Source organism: Mustela putorius, unplaced genomic scaffold (assembly GCF_011764305.1).
Source record: "Mustela putorius furo isolate JIRA1106 unplaced genomic scaffold, ASM1176430v1.1 tig00003845_pilon_pilon_pilon, whole genome shotgun sequence".
NCBI classification, from domain to species: domain Eukaryota; kingdom Metazoa; phylum Chordata; class Mammalia; order Carnivora; family Mustelidae; genus Mustela; species Mustela putorius.
Window position 1 is genome coordinate 54,330,499 of NW_025421998.1, and position 17,396 is coordinate 54,347,894.

General features: G+C 39.7%; 1 protein-coding gene across 1 annotated transcript; it reads right to left on the reverse strand.

The window, feature by feature from the left end:
- Positions 1 to 6,826: 6,826 nt before the first annotated feature.
- TOMM7 (translocase of outer mitochondrial membrane 7) lies at positions 6,827 to 16,351 on the reverse strand. Its single transcript, XM_045062771.1, has 3 exons — positions 16,153 to 16,351; positions 12,854 to 12,902; positions 6,827 to 7,046 (listed from the first exon to the last, which is right to left on the reverse strand). Exons 1-3 carry the CDS (start codon positions 16,253 to 16,255, stop codon positions 7,031 to 7,033), a joined length of 168 nt encoding a protein of 55 aa, XP_044918706.1. The 5' UTR covers positions 16,256 to 16,351; the 3' UTR covers positions 6,827 to 7,030.
- Positions 16,352 to 17,396: the final 1,045 nt, after the last annotated feature.

Here is a 17,396-nt window from a genome sequence, read left to right on the forward strand (position 1 = left end):
GCAATTAAAAAAGTCAAAAATCTGATTAACAGAATTCAAAAACTTCTATGTTTGATGAGAATGGTCATATGTAAATTTAAATGACAAACTGGGGAAAATATCTACAACTCATACTACAGATACATATTCCCTGAAATATAAAGTACATATAAGCCAGTATGTAAAAGATGAATCAATATTCCAACAGGAAAACGGGCTAAAGGAAACACAAATGGTCCTTAAATATATGAAAATATGTTCTACCCAACTCATAAGAAAAATGCTAATTAAACCTACAAAACACCGTGTTTCATTTGTTTGGAAAGACCAGGATATCTGGTGACACATGAATCAGAGAAAGTGTGAAAATACATCTTCAGAGACCTAGACCCCTAACAGTACACACTCTGCCATTTCTAGGGCCTGGCCTTTATCTTCATAGTCCAGAGTAGCTGTAAGCCTGTCTTTTCACATCCATTCCAAGAAACATACCTCACTAAGGAGACTTCTCAAAAGTACCACACAACACTTCTGCTTACATCTCAAAGATCAAATATTAGTTATGGAGTCACAACTAACTGCAAAGAAGTCTGAGACCCTTTCAGCTTGACTGCATGAGCAGCTATATGTGACAATTTGAAACATAAAGTGGATCTTTGATAGACAACTAACATTCTCTGATACATTTCTTTGCTGACCAAATATTTATACATACTAATTCTCACATATAAAACCCAGTAAATCCTCTCATCTCATCTAGACCTTGTGTCCAAGTCAAAGTTCAGAAAGTGTGGGAAATGTGCACCTCCCATCTGCTCCAGCTGGCTCTCCACGGTACAGCAATCTAAGAACTTAAAGGCAAGTTAACTTGTCCAACTTACCCAACATACAAAAAGATGGCATAGGACCAAGATAACCACATTAGAATTGTGATTCAGAAAAAGGGAGAAAGGAAAATCTGTTGTGGTCACTGGTCTGCAGCAATATGAAATTCCACCAGACAGAAATAGAAACTTCCTTTCCTGGTAGTTTCTGGGGGCCTCAGTTCTGCTTTCTAGGAAACTCCTTCTGGAGCCTCTAGTTTAACTCCCCAGGGTGAGGTTTGCTAGAGACTAGAAATTTGCTAGAGACTAGAAATTCTTTCTAGTCTCTGGTCTCACCCTCAAAATGTACTAGGGAATACCAGGGAGCTGCTGACATTTCATAGCTTATTTTCTGTTAACAGTACAAGTCTGTTTTCCTTAGGAAAAAAAATGTTTTTTCCCTGGTTCCATACCCTCTTCCTTACTTCCTCTTTTGGACTGTCCTTGACACAACGGGAAAGAAAATGCTGCAGACCTTTCTTTTCCATCATTCTAGTTTTGAATAAACCTCTGATTATTATTTATCTTTTAATATCTTTGCTTCTTACAGGAAAGAAAGGGAACATCAATTCAGACTATCCTATTACAATTCATCTGTCAGTCTCGAAAAATCTTGATACATTTTACTTAAAAACATTTGTTGAGCACCTACCACATCTGATACACTAAGGATCCCAGGTTCAAAGAGGTCTTGGTCCCCACCTTGGTGTGGTAGTTACAGGGTATATATATATAATTGACAACACTTATCAAAATATACATTTAAGACCTGTTTATTTTATTGTATGTAAAATCTATGTCAATAAAAATGGCCATTCAAGGAAAGATAATACAAAGAAATGTTTAAGGTTTGTTATAGCTGAAATGGTAATTTTGAATAAAGTTAAATTTAGGACGTGAATGTGACTACTCCATGTGCTGTTGTGTACAGGGCCCGGGATATTAGGAAACTGAAATGTTAACATTTTATAGTTGTTGCAATTATCTATTGTAGCATTTCATCAGTTGCAAAAATTATTTTTGAATGTGGCATCTATCAGTACTAAAATCATAAGCTTTTAGTTAGCATATCTGGGTTCAAATCCAAGCTTTCTCTGTGATTTAGGGGAAACAACCCAAGCCCATTTCATCTGCAAAATGCAAAGAATGCCCTACTTCACAGGATTGTTGTGGCAGCTGAGTAAGTGCCAAGGCATAGCAAACATTCCCTTTCCCAAGTTACCTCCTCCCAACATCTTTTGATGTCCAGTCCTTGGCCAGGACAGTATTACCAATTATGGCTAACACAGAGAAAAACAATGGTTCTTTACAATGATCCGTGTAATGCAGGCTTCCACTTCTCAAGGCATTTTAAACTTCATACATACAACCCTACAATTCATTCATCATTCTTATTGAATAGCTACTATTATTAGGACCTGTGCTAGCTTTTAAAGATAAAAACACAGCCCTGCATTTACAAAGTTTACATTCTAAAAGTTAAGATTATTTACATGCACACACATATAAAAACAGGTGGGATAAAAGTTCTCTAAAAAAAAGTTCAATGAAGGGACGCCTGGGTGGCTCAGATGGTTGAGCGGCTTCCTTCGGCTCAGGTCATGATCCCAGGGTCCTGGGATCTCCCACATCGGGCTCCTTGCTCGGCAGGGAGTCTGCTTCTCCCTCTGCCTCTGCCTGCCATTCTGTCTGCCTGTGTTCGCTCTCTCTCCCTCTCTCTCTGACAAATAAATAAAAAAAATATTAAAAAAAAAAAAAGTTAAATGAAGATAAGGAAGAAAATGATGGGGAAATGAAACATGTGTAGAGTTTGCTGTTTTACATAAGGGCGAAAGCAGCCCTATCAAGGTGACATCTGGGCAGAGATTAAAGAGGGGAAAGCCAAGCATGTGGACATTTGAGAGAAGAGTTCCAACCGAGAGCAACTCAGATACCAAGGTAGGTAGGTGTCTGGCCTCACTGAGGAACAAGAGATCAAAACAGCAAGAGTGCAAGTGAACATGGAAGGAACAATCCTAGGCAACCATAAAGATCATAAAACCAGATTAGTCTCATAGGTCACGAGAAGTAAAAATTCAGAATCTTATTCCCAGTGATAGGAAGCCACTGGAAAGTTCTGATGTGGGTGTGATGTGGCCTTTTAAAACAATCATTCCGGGCGCCTGGGTGGCTCAGTGGTTTGGGCCGCTGCCTTCGGCTCAGGTCATGATCTCAGGGTGCTAGGATGGAGTCCCTCGTCGGGCTCTCTGCTCAGCGGGGAGCCTGCTTCCCTCTGTCTCTCTCTGTCTGCCTCTCCATCTACTTGTGATTTCTCTCTGTCAAATAAATAAATAAATAAATAAAATCTTTAAAACAATCATTCCTAGGATGCAAGGGTGGCTCAGTCAGTTAAGTGGCTGTCTTTGGCTCAGGTCATGATTCAGGGTCCTGGGATCGAGTCCCATCTTGGGCTCCCTGCTCTGCGGGAGTCTACTTCTCTCTCTCCTCCCCACTCATGCTTTCACTATCTCTGTCTCAATCTCACAAATAAATAAAATCTTCCAAAAAAAAATTTTTTTAATTGAAAAAAAATGATCACTCCTGGGTGGTTCAGTTGGTTAAACATCCCACTGTTGGTATCAGCTTGGGTCTTGATCTCAGGGTTGAGTTTAAGCCCTGTGTTGGGCTCCATGCTGAGTGTGAAGTCTACATAATATAAAACATTTTTTAAAATTTGAAAAATAAAAGGGTCATTCTGAATATGAAGTGGTAAACAGACTTTAAAGATGTAGGGAAAGGTGGAAGACTTCTTCGAGTCTAGGGCAGGAGCTCTCAAACCTAACTTTCGTCAGTCTTCTGGTGAGCTTGCTAAAACACATACTGAGGTGTGCCGGGGTGGCTCAGTGGGTTAAAGCCTCTGCCTTCGGCTCAGGTCATGATCCCAGAGTCCTGGGATGGAGTCCCACATCGGGTTCTCTGCTTGGCGAGGAGCCTGCTTCTCTTCCTCTCTACCTGCCTCTCTGCCTACTTGTGATCTCTACCTGTCAAATAAATAAATAAAATCTTTTAAAAAATAAAAATAAAAATAAACACATACTGATCACACAAAGAGCTGTACACAAATATTTGTAGTCACTTTAATCCTAACTGCTAAAAACTGAGAACCTAGATGCCCTCCATGTACATCCATACCATGGAATACTACTTAGCAATAAAAAAGAATAACCTGATACACACAACCTAAATTACTCAACAAATAAATATGCTGAGTGAAAAGAGCCAATCCCAGAAAGTTATTTATTGTGTAATTCCATTCCTATAACTTTCTTGAAATGACCAACTTATAGCTATGGACAACCAGTTGCCAAGGGTTGAGGGGGTGAGCTGTGGATGAAGGTTGGCTATAAAAGGGCAACATGAAGCATACTTGGGGTGGAAAAATTGACTCATCAATAATCAATACCCTGATACCGCACTATAGTTTTACATGTCCTCATTGAGGGAAACTACATAAACGGTACAGGGATCTTTCTGTAACATTTCTAACACAGCATGCAAGTCCACGACTATCTGGAAATAACAGGTTAACAATTCAAAACAATGGCTTAAGTACTTAAATCAGAGACCTTGCCAGGCCTCACCGTTTCCAGGCCTGAAAATGTATACTTAGAACAAGTTTCTAGGTGATCTTAGTCTGGGAACCACTTTGAGAACCACCAATTTAGAAAATAACACCTTAGGGCAAGTACTGTTATTCTTATTTTGTGGAAGAAACTGAGGCCTCAATAATAAGTGACTTCACCAAGACCTAGGGAATTAAGTGGCAGGACCAGGAATCAAACAAGATCCTATCAGCTCAGTGTTTTTGCCTAAGCAAATCAAGGTCAGAAATAATCTTAATTATTGGATTGCACTGCCCTAAAAACAAAAACTGTATAAAATGTAGCTTAGTTGTAAACATCTCACAAACTTTAAGATATACACACACATTCAGGTGTGTACTAGTCTTAGCTCTCTTACCTGTACTTTCAACAAGTGCTTCAACTCTGTTCCTTAGCTTCCCCAGATAGAAGATCAAGGAACTAATAGTCCCTTCCTACTTAACTCTGGACTCCTCGCTTTAAAATCCACTGGGACTTTTTTTAAAAAAATTTTTTTTTAAGATTTTATTTATTTGACAGGCAGAGATCACAAGTAATTAGAGGCAGGCAGAGGTGGGGCAGGGGTGGGGGAGCACTGGGATCATGACCTGAGCTGAAGGCAGAGGCTTTAACCTTAACACTGAGCCACCCAGGCACCCCTCTACTGGGATTTTAAAGACAGCTACAAGTTAACCCTCAATAAACACAAAATCAGTTGTTTGCTATCCCAGTAACTATTTTATCAAAATGGACACCTGACATAGTTTTAATTTCTCAATCTCAATTTCTGAAATTCTTGAGCAACAAAGAGAAGTTAATGTGCACCACAATTCTAACTAAACAGAAGTTCACAAACAACACTAAAATTTAGCCAGGGTTGCGGCAGGGGGTAACGTCTTAAGTAATTCTATGGGATTTAAAAATGCTAAGAGTTTTTAGCAAAATCATTAAGTGCCTAAATTCAGAGATGTTGAAACAATTACATCAAGTGCTTGCCAAAAATGACTTCCCTGCAGTTAGCTCTCAGGAATTTCACTTTAAAATCCCCTTATGCAATAAGCCTCCATAATTGTCTCCTATGTCTCCATGGTAAAGTTAACAAACCTTGAGGAAATAGGCTTAAATTGTTCTGAGGGTTTACATCAGAAATAAGGACGAATTTTCTAGGAATGACCGCTCTAGTCACCTGAGATTACATTGATGATCATTCTCTACTTAAACACTGGATGTTTAAAACATTCAAGCCAACTGGCTCCTTCCCAAACCTATCATATCTTACTTTAGGCCTACTTTCCTCCATTAATTATAATTCTCAAAACAAGGGATGTCTGAGTGGCTCAATCATTAAGTGTCTGCCCTCAGCTCAGGTCGTGATCCCAGGGTCCTGGAATTGAGCCTCACACCAGGCTCCCTGCTCAGCGGGAAGCCTGCTTCTCCCTCTCACACTCCTGTTGCTTGTGTCCCCTCTCTTGCTGTCAAATAAATAAATAAAATCTTGGGAAAAAATTCTCAAAACTAAGCAAATAGAGTTACTTTGTTAGATTTATGGAAAAAGCTAAATTAAAATAGGATTCAGATATATACTGGTAGAGAGGAGCACCTAGCTGGCTGAGTTCCTGCAGCATGCAAATACAGATACAGGTCCCAGCAAACCAAGATCTGGTACTGCAAACTAACTCTCATTATTGAATTTAGTAGAAAGTACTAATATTCTGGGGTGCCTGGGTGGCTCAGTGGGTTAAAAGCCTCTGCCTTCTGCTCAGGTCATGATCCCAGGGTCCTGGGATTGAGCCCTGCATCGGGCTCTCTGCTCGGCGGGCAGCCTGCTTCCTCCTCTCTCTCCGCCTGCCTCTCTGCCTACTTAGTGATCTCTGTCAAATATATAAATAAAATCTTAAAAAAAAAAAAAAGTACTAATATTCTGTGTAACTATCCATGAGCTCTTGCCCAGACCACTCTAGATTCCAAACACCAGTGAGGAGAATCTTGGGACTCAGTTAACTGACAGATAAGTCAGGCACACAACTCCCCAAAGCCATCCCTAGCCCCTACCAAGAGAGCCACGGAATGCATTTCTTTCAGTAGCAACTTTACTCCAATGACTTGCAGAAAGGGCCAGTTCACCACAAATTAAGAACTGTCTCTACTTTTACTACCTTCGAAAATCCCAGGGGGAGTTATTAATTCAATGCAAAAGTAAGTGGAATCCACTTGTTAAGTAAATGGCCAGGAATTAACTTCTACTTTTTAAGGTAGCATCTAGGCATATATATATATAAATTCACTGTTTTTTTTGAAAACCTATAGAAGGCTAAATTTTAACCTAATAGACCACTATGTTTGATTCAAAAAGGACACAAGACATAACATTGTTAAAAACATTTATTTTGATACAGTTTATGATAAATAAGTCAGTAGAGGTTCCACTCTGCCACAGATTCATCTGAGAAGAACCCTGTGTCATTCAACTGGTGAACGTCTGAACGCCGTCCCATCTCTTAGCCCAGCCAGAGCGCACACCGTCCATGTTGTTCCTGTCCATTGACTGCTTCCAAATCCAGAAGACCTTTATCCCCAAAGTAAGCTAAAATGTTTGTGAAGAGGAGAAATAAATTAAACCCCAAAGTGAAAACTTAAATACAGTTTAAGAACTAGAAGATTTTATACATTTATGTTTGTGTTTATACTCATCAAATTCAGAGACACTATAAGACAAGGATCATTCTCATGGAGCAAAAAAAAAAACAAAACAAAAAAAAAACCAACAACCAAAAACCAAAAAACCCAAAAGATATGTATTTAAGGAAATACAGGTTTGTTACTTTTGAGTGTGGTTACCTATTACAAACAAAAAGGAAAATATAAGTTGAGGTCTGCCAAAAAGGTAAATGATTAATGATTTTCATTAACATGAAGGACTGATGAAGCCACAATATAAAACTCTATCATTATTAGATACCACATCAGTAAAGCTGAAAACAACATTTACTGAATGCTTTCAATGGGTCAGTATCATGCAGAACGTTCCCAACTCCCAATTATGACCTTTATTTTAAATACACAGAAACCAAGACATTGTGATGGTTACCTATCTTAAGTGGCAGTGTGATGTGACCCAGGTGCTCTTTTTTTTTTTTTTTTTTTAAAGTAGGGTCTATGCCCAATGTTGGACATGAACTCATGACCCTGAGATGAAGACCTGAGATGAGATCCAGAGTTGAGGCTGAACTGACTGATACACCCAGGCGCCCCTGACCCAGGTGCTCTTAACCATTACAACACACACATCCCAGGAACAATTCTTTATCTTCATTTCAGCCTCAACTCTTACCTCAAACATTCCAGCCACTAACTAGGCCCCAATTCCTAAACCATTTCCTGACTAAGTAACAGGATTCTGGAAGAAGACAAGAGGTGTTTCATTTCTGTCTTGCTGATTACAAATGTGGTTTCCAAACAAACAAACAAACAAAAACCAAAAAACAAATGTGGTTTCTAGTAATATATCACATAAAATAAAACTGCATTACAAAATGATAACCTGAACATTCTATGCAGGTTTTTTAAAGTATTTGCCTTTGCCTGGGAAAAAGCCCAGAATCCACCTATTTCCAATTTTCAAAAATATATTAAAATCTCCCATTAAAAAAAAAACAAAAAAAAAAACTCCCATTAAGTGCCAAGTAATTTTTGCATAGAGTTAAGAAATAAAAATGAACTATTCATCTATTAAGGTCTCCTCCTCAGAGGTAATGAGCATCCAAAATAAAAAGAAGATCTTCCTTGGCCTTACACAATGTGAACAAAGATTCTCTAAGCTTAACCTCTGTGTTCATATATTTTGCCTAAATAATGTTTTACTAATTACTGTTCTGTGTTCATTAAAGTACTGCATTTTGTATATGGACTCATATCAACCAACATTTGTTGACCATGGATAATGCATTACCTGGGTGAAAGAGGACACTAAGACCAATATGGTCCTAATCCCCAGGAACCCAACAATTTAGCAAGGGAAGCAGACCAGTAAATCATGAATGATATTTAGATACCAGTAAATCATGAACTATACTTAGGTAAATATCATATAAATAAATTTATATATAAACAATAGGGGCGCCTGGGTGGCTCAGTGGGTTAAATAAATGTATATATAAACAATAAACTTGGCATTAATGAACAATAAATTTTATATTAACAAAACACTCACATTAATAAAAATCCTATCAGATATCATTCTCTTTTAGGGTCCAGTACAAGCAACCCAGGAAGGCCTCTCCAGTCAGCCTCCACAGCACAAGCAGTATGGTATATGAAACACTAGAGCTGAATAACCCTTTCCAGGCACTCAATCAGTAATTCCCTAAATTGCAAATACCTCTGGAAGCAAACTAGAAGATGCCCCTAATGACAGGAAAGAATGAAGAAGCACCAGAGAGGAGAGCACCACTAAGACATACGATAAAGACATGAAAAAGCAGGAGGGGGCCGTTCCATCCAAACAGCAACTTTGAAGGGTCAACTCTTGGAAAAAGTGAAGCCCAAAAGAAGTACAACAGAAAGGCAAATTCTACCCCTGCCTCTGGATCCTGAATCACCTGGGGCACAAAAAAATGCTATTTCCCAGCTTGCAGATCCAGCCTAGAAGTCCTACCATAAGATGCAATGCTGTATTAATTCCTGTCCAAAAAATCCAAGAGGTCAGTCATTTAATTAAGTTAATTCAATTCTTGGCAGCTACTTTAGGTGCTTACAAGATATAATGTTATGTAAATAAGCAACAAGCACAATATAAGGCAGAGAACAATGCACACAAATGGGTATTATGAGCACACAAAAACTGGAGAGGTTTCAGCTAGGGGAAAGGGGAAAAGATTTAAGGAAGGGATGACATTTGAGATTGAGTTTTCATCAAATGGAAACAAGGTAAAGAGCATTCCAGGCTAAGGGAGCACAAGCATTGGGACAAAGGCACGAAAATATACAATTTATTCTGGGATTAACAAGCAGTATCTTGTAGCTGGAGCAAGTTCTCACAGGAGAAAGAAGTGAGCTAAAGAAGATGACACAGAAAAAGATTAAAAATTACTATTAACAGTTTATTGCTCACATATTACTTGTCACCTACTCATTTTACTTCATATACAATGTTCTTCCTCAATCCTCATGAAAACTTTATGAAGCAGATATTATACCCTACTTATAAAAGAGGAAACTTCACTCTAGAAAGAGGTATTTGATCATAATTTCCAGTACTTTGAAAATGTTCACATTGCTTGACCAGACAGTCCCTTCTCCGATGTTTTCTAACGACTTCCCTATGAAAATAACTGCTCTGAGGTCAATCAGCTAGTAACAACAGATATATTACCTCAAGTCCCCATTTTACAGTTCAAAAGGGAGAGGCTAAGAAAAAAGGAACTTTAACTGGAGATCTCTGAAAGCAGTTTTGAGAAGCCACACCATAAATGTTTCAAGGGAAAGGAAAGTGAAGAAAGCAGTGAGCAAAGATCACTTACTAAAGAACTTTATCGGGGAAAAAGAGTGATTTCAGAAATGGACAAACTGAAGGGCACCTGATTGGCTCAGTCGGTACAGTGTGCAACTCTTCATCTTGGGGTTGTACTCTCAAGTCCAGGCTGGGTGTGGACACTACTTAAAAATAAAGTTTAGAAAGATACACAAAGATAAACTCGAAATGGATAAAAGACCTCAACGTGAGACAGGAATCCATCAGAATCCTAGAGGAGGTCGCCTGAGTGGCTCAGTGGGTTAAGCCGCTGCCTTCGGCTCAGGTCATGATCTCAGGGTCCTGGGATCGAGGCCCACATCGGGCTCTCTGCTCAGCAGGGAGCCTGCTTCCCTATCTCTCTCTCTGCCTGCCTCTCCATCTACTTGTGATTTCTCTCTGTCAAATAAATAAATAAAATCTTAAAAAAAAAAAAAAAAAAAGAATCCTAGAGGAGAACATAGAAAGTAACCTCTTCGGTATCAGCCACAGCAACTTCTTTCAAGGTATTTCTCCAAAGGCAAAGGAAACAAAAGCGAAAATGAACTTTTGGGACTTCATCAAGATCAAAAGCTTCTCCACAGCAAAGGAAACAGTCAACAAAACAAAGAGGCAACACACGGAATGGGAGAAGATATTTGCAAATGACAGTACAGACAAAAGGTTGATATCCAGGATCTATAATGAACTCCTCAAACTCAACACACACAAAACAGATAATCATATCAAAAAATGGGCAGAAGATATGAACAGACACTTCTCCAATGAAGACATACAAATGGCTATCAGACACATGAAAAAATGCTTATCATCACTAGCCATCAGGGAGATTCAAATTAAAACCACATTGAGATACCACCTTTACACCAGTTAGAATGGCCAAAATTAGCAAGTCAGGAAACAACAAGTGTTGGAGGGGACGTGGAGAAAGGGGAACCCTCTTACACTGTTGGTGGGAATGCAAGTTGGTGCAGCCACTTTGGAGAACAGTGTGGCGATTCCTTAAGAAATTAAAATAGAGCTTCCCTATGACCCTGCAATTGCATTACTGGGTATTTACCCCAAAGATACAGATGGAGTGAAAAGAAGGGCCATTTGTACCCCAATGTTTATAGCAGCAATGGCCACGGTCGCCAAACTGTGGAAAGAACCAAGATGCCCTTCAATGGACGAATGGATAAGGAAGATGTGGTCCATATACACTATGTAAAGTATTATGCCTCCATCAGAAAGGATGAATACCCAACTTTTGTATCAACATGGACGGGACTGGAAGAGATTATGCTGAGTGAAAGAAGTCAAGCAGAGAGAGTCAATTATCATATGGTTTCACTTATTTGTGGAGCATAAGGAATAACACGGAGGACATAGGGAGATGGAGAGGAGAAGGGAGTTGAGGGAAATTGGAAGGGGAGGTGATCCATGAGAGACTATGGACTCTGAAAAACAACCTGAGGGTTTTGGGAGGTTGGGGGAGCCAGGTGGTGGGTATTAAGGAGGGCATGTATTGCATGGAGCTCTGGGTGTGGTGCAAAAACAATGAATTCCGTTACCCTGAAAAGAAATTTTTAAAAATGAAAATAAAAATTAAAAAATGAAGTTTAGAAATGGACAAATCAAGGGCACACACAGTGGAAACTTACAAGAGGAAAAAACCCCTTCCTGTGAGAAAGGAGAGGCCGATAAGGCAGAGGGGGTGAAGGAAATTTCATATCGGATGGCACTGTGCTAAGAAAAAAGATAGGATTAGCTGGGGGAGGCCACATGACCCAGTGGAAAAAGTGTAGGCTTTGGAGACAGACATACTTCACCACCCTGCTCCGTGGTATGGAAGTGACAATTAGAGATACTGGATATAAAGCACCCAAAACAGTTGCTAACCTATCATAGGTTAACTGTTACAGATATTACTATTACTTTCTGCCCATTCTAGAAGAAAGCGGCTTCGAGTAGGAGTTGGAAGAAACAAAACCTAGAAGAGCCAGTACCAAGTCTATTAGGGCAATCCACAAGGACTCTAAGACAGAGGATCAAGATGAAATCGCAAAGCACCCATGCAGGTCCTGGTCATCACTGCCTCAAATAATCAGTCCTTCTAAAGAGCAACCCTGCCTGCTCAGATTCTGCCTTTATATATATGTATGTGCACACAGGTACACATACAGCTTTCACAAGTACACATATATACATATACTTGTGAGTACAGGACTATGTATAGTGTGTGTACCTGTGTGCGTGTGTGAAGTTTTCACAAGTGTTTATCTAACGCTGGCAAGACTGCTTCTGAGAAAGAAATTCAACAGTGCATTTTCAGGGTCATAAATGTTCACATACTTTGACTTATTATTCCCATGAGAATTTCTCATAAGGAAATAAATCAAAACCTATAAAAACTATCTAAAAATGTTCACTATATTATAATGTAAACTACTGAAAAACCTAAGTGATCAACAAGTTAAAAATATATGGGATATCAACTGTAATTTTAGGTGAAGAAAATAAAATCCTACATATTCTTGTTAAAATCATCTAAAAGGCTGTACTTATCTGAATGAAGATAAAACAGAAATATGGGTAATTAAAAAGAATTCATTCACCTTTCAATGTGGTAGGATAATAAAGGTGTTGTTCTTCTTGTAAGTATGTTTCATTATGGTTATAATATGGTACAGCAAATGCAAACTAGGAAGGGGAGAGAAAGCAATTACCTGCTAACACAAGCTAGACTAGTGTGCAATGACTGCAGTTCCCCAAAAGCCCAAAACCATACTGACTAGTATAGCTCCATTACAATAAATACCACTACGACTCTTTTGCTTCCCAGTGATTCAGCACCAAGAGATGAACATTTGCCCTGAAATGTTTATTTGTAAGAGCAGTACCTCAAAACAGTTGGTTCAGGCATTCCAGGATCTGCACCCCTCTTGAATCCTGGGGGAGAAAGGGAAGGAGGAAAAAGAGAATAAATAGCAATTAAAACCCTAGCAGACAAAACATTTATCACCAAAACTTTTCAAATCAACCTAGGGTAGCTAGAATGATCTACTAGCACTGTCTACATATACTTGTGTGCTAGAGAACAGTACTGAATTTTAACTAGAATATGAGATTATGTCCAGGATTAATCAGTAGGGAGGACAAATAACCTTACTCTGATTACATACACAATTAGCACTATAGCCCTTAGCATGCACTGTCACTCTTATTTATCACCCAGAAAAAACATGACTCAACTGCTAAATCACACTGGATAAAAGACTACAAAGAGCAAAAAGATTTTTTTTAAGAAGTACATTTTTTAAAAACAACTGAGAATATTTTATTGCCTACAAACCTCTTTTTATAAAGCAAAGACTGGAAGAAAAAGAGTGGGGGGAAAAAAACAAGTTATTGTTTAACAACCTAATTAAATCAATACTTCTATTACAAGTATGATTAAATAAGCCTTTTATCACTAACTGGATAACATATATGCTAATTTGCTGATTAAAATTAGCATCAAGAACTGTGGGGATATGATATTTTACTCCATTCTCAACACACCAAAGTAGGCTGCCAGTTTCACAGATGCTGGTAGGAGACACAACATCCTGTGTCAGAAACAAAGGAAAGTTTATCACTCCCAACAGTAACTATAGTCAGAATATCATCATTTTTAGAAGAACCCTGAGTTCAGAGAACCAGTCTTTTGTAATGGGCAGTGAGCACTGTCTCCCCTTCTCCCCTTTGCTCTAAAAGGAAATACTATTTTTCAAAGTTGTTCACTCCACAAACATCCTTAAAAAGATAATACAGAAGGAGTGTTTGGGTGCCCCCGTCGTTGCGTGTCTGCCTTTGGCTCAGGTCATGATCCCAGGGTCCTGGGATCAAGCCCCAAATCACACTCCCTGTTCAGCAGGAAGCCTACTTCTCCCTTTTCCACTCTCCATGCTTGTGTTCCCTCTCTTGCTGTCTCTCTCTGTCAAACAAATGTTTAAAAAAGAGCGGGGTGCCTGGGTGGCTCAGTGGGTTAAGCCTCTGCCTTCGGCTCAGGTCATGATCTCAGGGTCCTGTTTCAAGCCCTACATCGGGCTCTCTGCTCAGCGGGGAGACTGCTTCCCCCTCTCTCTTCCTGCCTCTCTGCCTACTTGTGATCTCTCTCTCTGTCAAATAAAAAAGTTAAAAAAAAAAAGAATATGGAACAAAGGGTGGTCAGAACCTCTGCTCACAAGATTCACAGACATTCAAGACACCACAGAGAATGGTCTTCCAAGAGGTCATTAAAATCTTGTGTTAGTCAATGTCCAAACATTTTTTAAATTATGTTACCATATGTTCAGCTTTATACCACTATATTTCCACAGACTCCCTGAAGCCCTAGAAGTTATGTATAAACCTAAATTACCCCAGAAATTCAATCCAGTTGTAGGTTTTTGTGAGCGTTGAGGTGGGAAGAAAAAGAAACTACCTGGGAACTAGACATGAAATTAAATTTCTATGACGTGAAAAGAAAAAGACAATGATTAACAAGGAAGAAGTACTAAAAAGATAGCTCTAACATTACTCTCAACCTGAATTGGAAGCTTGGATGAAAATCACCATAATGGCAGTCCTAAGAAAGAGAATATAGCCAGCGTGTACAAAAAGAAAAACTCTAGGGTGGAAGGAAAAAAAACCCATTCTCTTCAAACCAAAGCCCTTGATACACAGAATGCAGCAAACAGCTACACCTTTCTACTTTCTGGCTGTAGAAAAGGAATCACAAAAAAAGGAGAAGGAAGGAAAGGTAGATGTAAAAAAATTATAGAGCAGCAAAGAAACCAAAGGGACCAAAAAGGCAAGATTAGACTAAAAAAAGACCTCTTCCCCTCCCGCAACACACAACAGTGGAAAAAAAGAAGCACAAAGATGAGGCAGTTTTCAAAGTCCCTTAACTTTCTTGGCTCAAAGGAGAACTAGACCTGGTGTTTGACTAGCTAAAACAGGCCCTTCAACCATTATGTGAAAGCTTGGGGGAGGGGAGAAGGGGAAACAGAGCCTGTAAGTGCCGGGTATCATAATTATGTGCTCTAATCTTGGACACCTAAACAAGATTGCTAAAATCTCAGAGAATATGCTTAAAAAAAAAAAAAGCATATGAAAGAGATAGGAAAAAAGATCTTTTTAAGTCCTTATACTCAAGTATCCCCAGGTTACCAGTTGGCTTGCATTTCATGGAGAAATTGGAGCCATAGCTACCTGGAAAGCATCCAGCAAAATCAAAGGCTCTGTCAAGACTATACTTTATCTTGAACGGATACATGACACCTAAAATAAATAGGAAGCAGCGCCTTGTTAAAATCAAAGGGTTTTAAAGCATGAAACTGAGTTTTAGGAAATTTCAAACTTGATGCCCAAATGACAGAGCTGGCGTTTTCCCTTTCCTCTGTACACCTAAAACACTATGTGTCAAATATACTTCAACTTAAAAAAAATTACAACGAAAAAACTATTCTGGCAAGGAATGCGGTAAATGCGATAAAGTTCCAGTGTGTAGGCTTAGTTGAAAATATCTGCCGGAACACTTAACAAATATCTGCGGTAGGGCATGGCATAGTGCTTAGGAGTAGGGACCATTACTTGAGTTCAAAGCTCCCCACTTAACAGCTGTGTGGCCTTCAGCAATAAACAATATTTCTCTAGGACTCGATTTCCTCACCTATAAAATAGGATCTATAAAAAAAATCATTCAAACCCTCCTTCATCGTAAAGCTGGAGCAGCAGAAAAATGCAAAAACTAATGTCAAAATCATACTTCAAGGGAGTGGCATACTGAAGAGATTTACAGACCTCTTTCCACTTAGGACCACCTGAAAAGGTGGTAACAAATATACCCGAAAACCCACCTAGTGACAGAGTGAATGAGTCGCTTTCAAATACATCATGTCGTCTAACTCTCCCAACAATCGTCAAAGGTCACCTCCATTTTTAAAGATGGAAAAACAGAACAGGATTACGTGATTTGCTAAAGTCCATAAAACACAGTAAATAAAAGACCAAGAGCTCTAACTCGGGTTAGACCGACCCCACTGACTAAACATCATCAAACAACGTGCACGGCGTGGTCGGGTCTAGCTCTCCCGCCCTAGAAAGCCAAATATGAGAGACGAGGCCTCCGCACACCCTTCCCTCCCGGCTCCTCCCAGCTTCTTCTCCTACTGACCCAGGTAAATCACGAGAGGAATAAAGCCCCAGCGGATAGCAAACTGGCCGCCCTTAAAAAGCTGCTGCAGCCTCTGCTTGGCCTCTTTGCTCAACTTCACCATGGCGACAGCCGGGGCGGCGTAGCGAGAACCCTCAGCACCAACCGCAGCGTAGGGAATCCGAAAAAGAAAGGAGATGCGCACGCGCCGAACACGGCATTTACGGCAGGAGTCGTGAGCGTCGCCAGCAGAGGTCGTAATTCACCGCTGGTCCTGACCTACCTCTCCCCTCTACGGCGCCACCTACGGATGGCGCATGCGTGTCTGGTTCTCCCGGCTCGGAGTCTCGTCCTTACTTTCCTTCGTTTTAGGAATCCCGTTTTTAATGACTGTGGGATACCGAAGGCAGTGTTCTTGAGCTTCCCTCAGCCTGAAACGCTCTTTCTCCTCCCACAGTCTTACCCATTTGTTAAAGTCCACCTCCAAGTGTTCCTCGCCTGATACAGGAGGAATATTAAATTCAAAAGGAGTATATTTTAGTCCTGACTCTACGCTGTCTTGCTGTGTAGTCTTGGACAAGTTACTTAACCTCTCTCAGTATCAGTTTTTTCAGGCTAATACTGAACTTCAAGGAAGGTTACGAACTGGTGTCCAGTAGGGCCCCTATCCATGTTTTCTTTGACTCCCGCGCTGTTTGGTTGTTTTTCTCATTTTTTTGTTTAAACATTATAAATTACTAGACAACATTTTAAAGTTTGAGAAATTACACATGGAAATCTGCACTTTTACAAAGAAACTGGGGGATCCCATTGCAACAATCAACAGGAGTAAGTGGGAAATGACAAACCTGCTCAACCATCTTGTCCTCATTGGTTTAGAATTGCAGGGGCTCTCACCCCTGGCTTCAGATTAGACTCACCTGAGGAGATTTAAAGACATACTAGGGCTGGGACAAACTCCTAGAAATTCTGATTATTTAGGGATAGGACCTGGCCATTGGCTTGCCATTGAAGTTTCCCAGGTATTCTAATGTGAAGCCAGCGTTCCCAAATTGAGATTCAGTAACTGACTGACCACTGTTGTTATTTGAGCTGTTGATCCTAGATAGGACTTCTCAATTTCTAAGGCTTTAAGAGATTTCTAAGGCCTTGTCCCTGAAGCTTTTTTTGGATTATCCCCAAAGATATGTTACAACATTTTCTGTCAAATTCGTAAGGTGCCCAGTGGCACCTGAAAATTTCCCTGGCTTTATGGCTATTCCTGT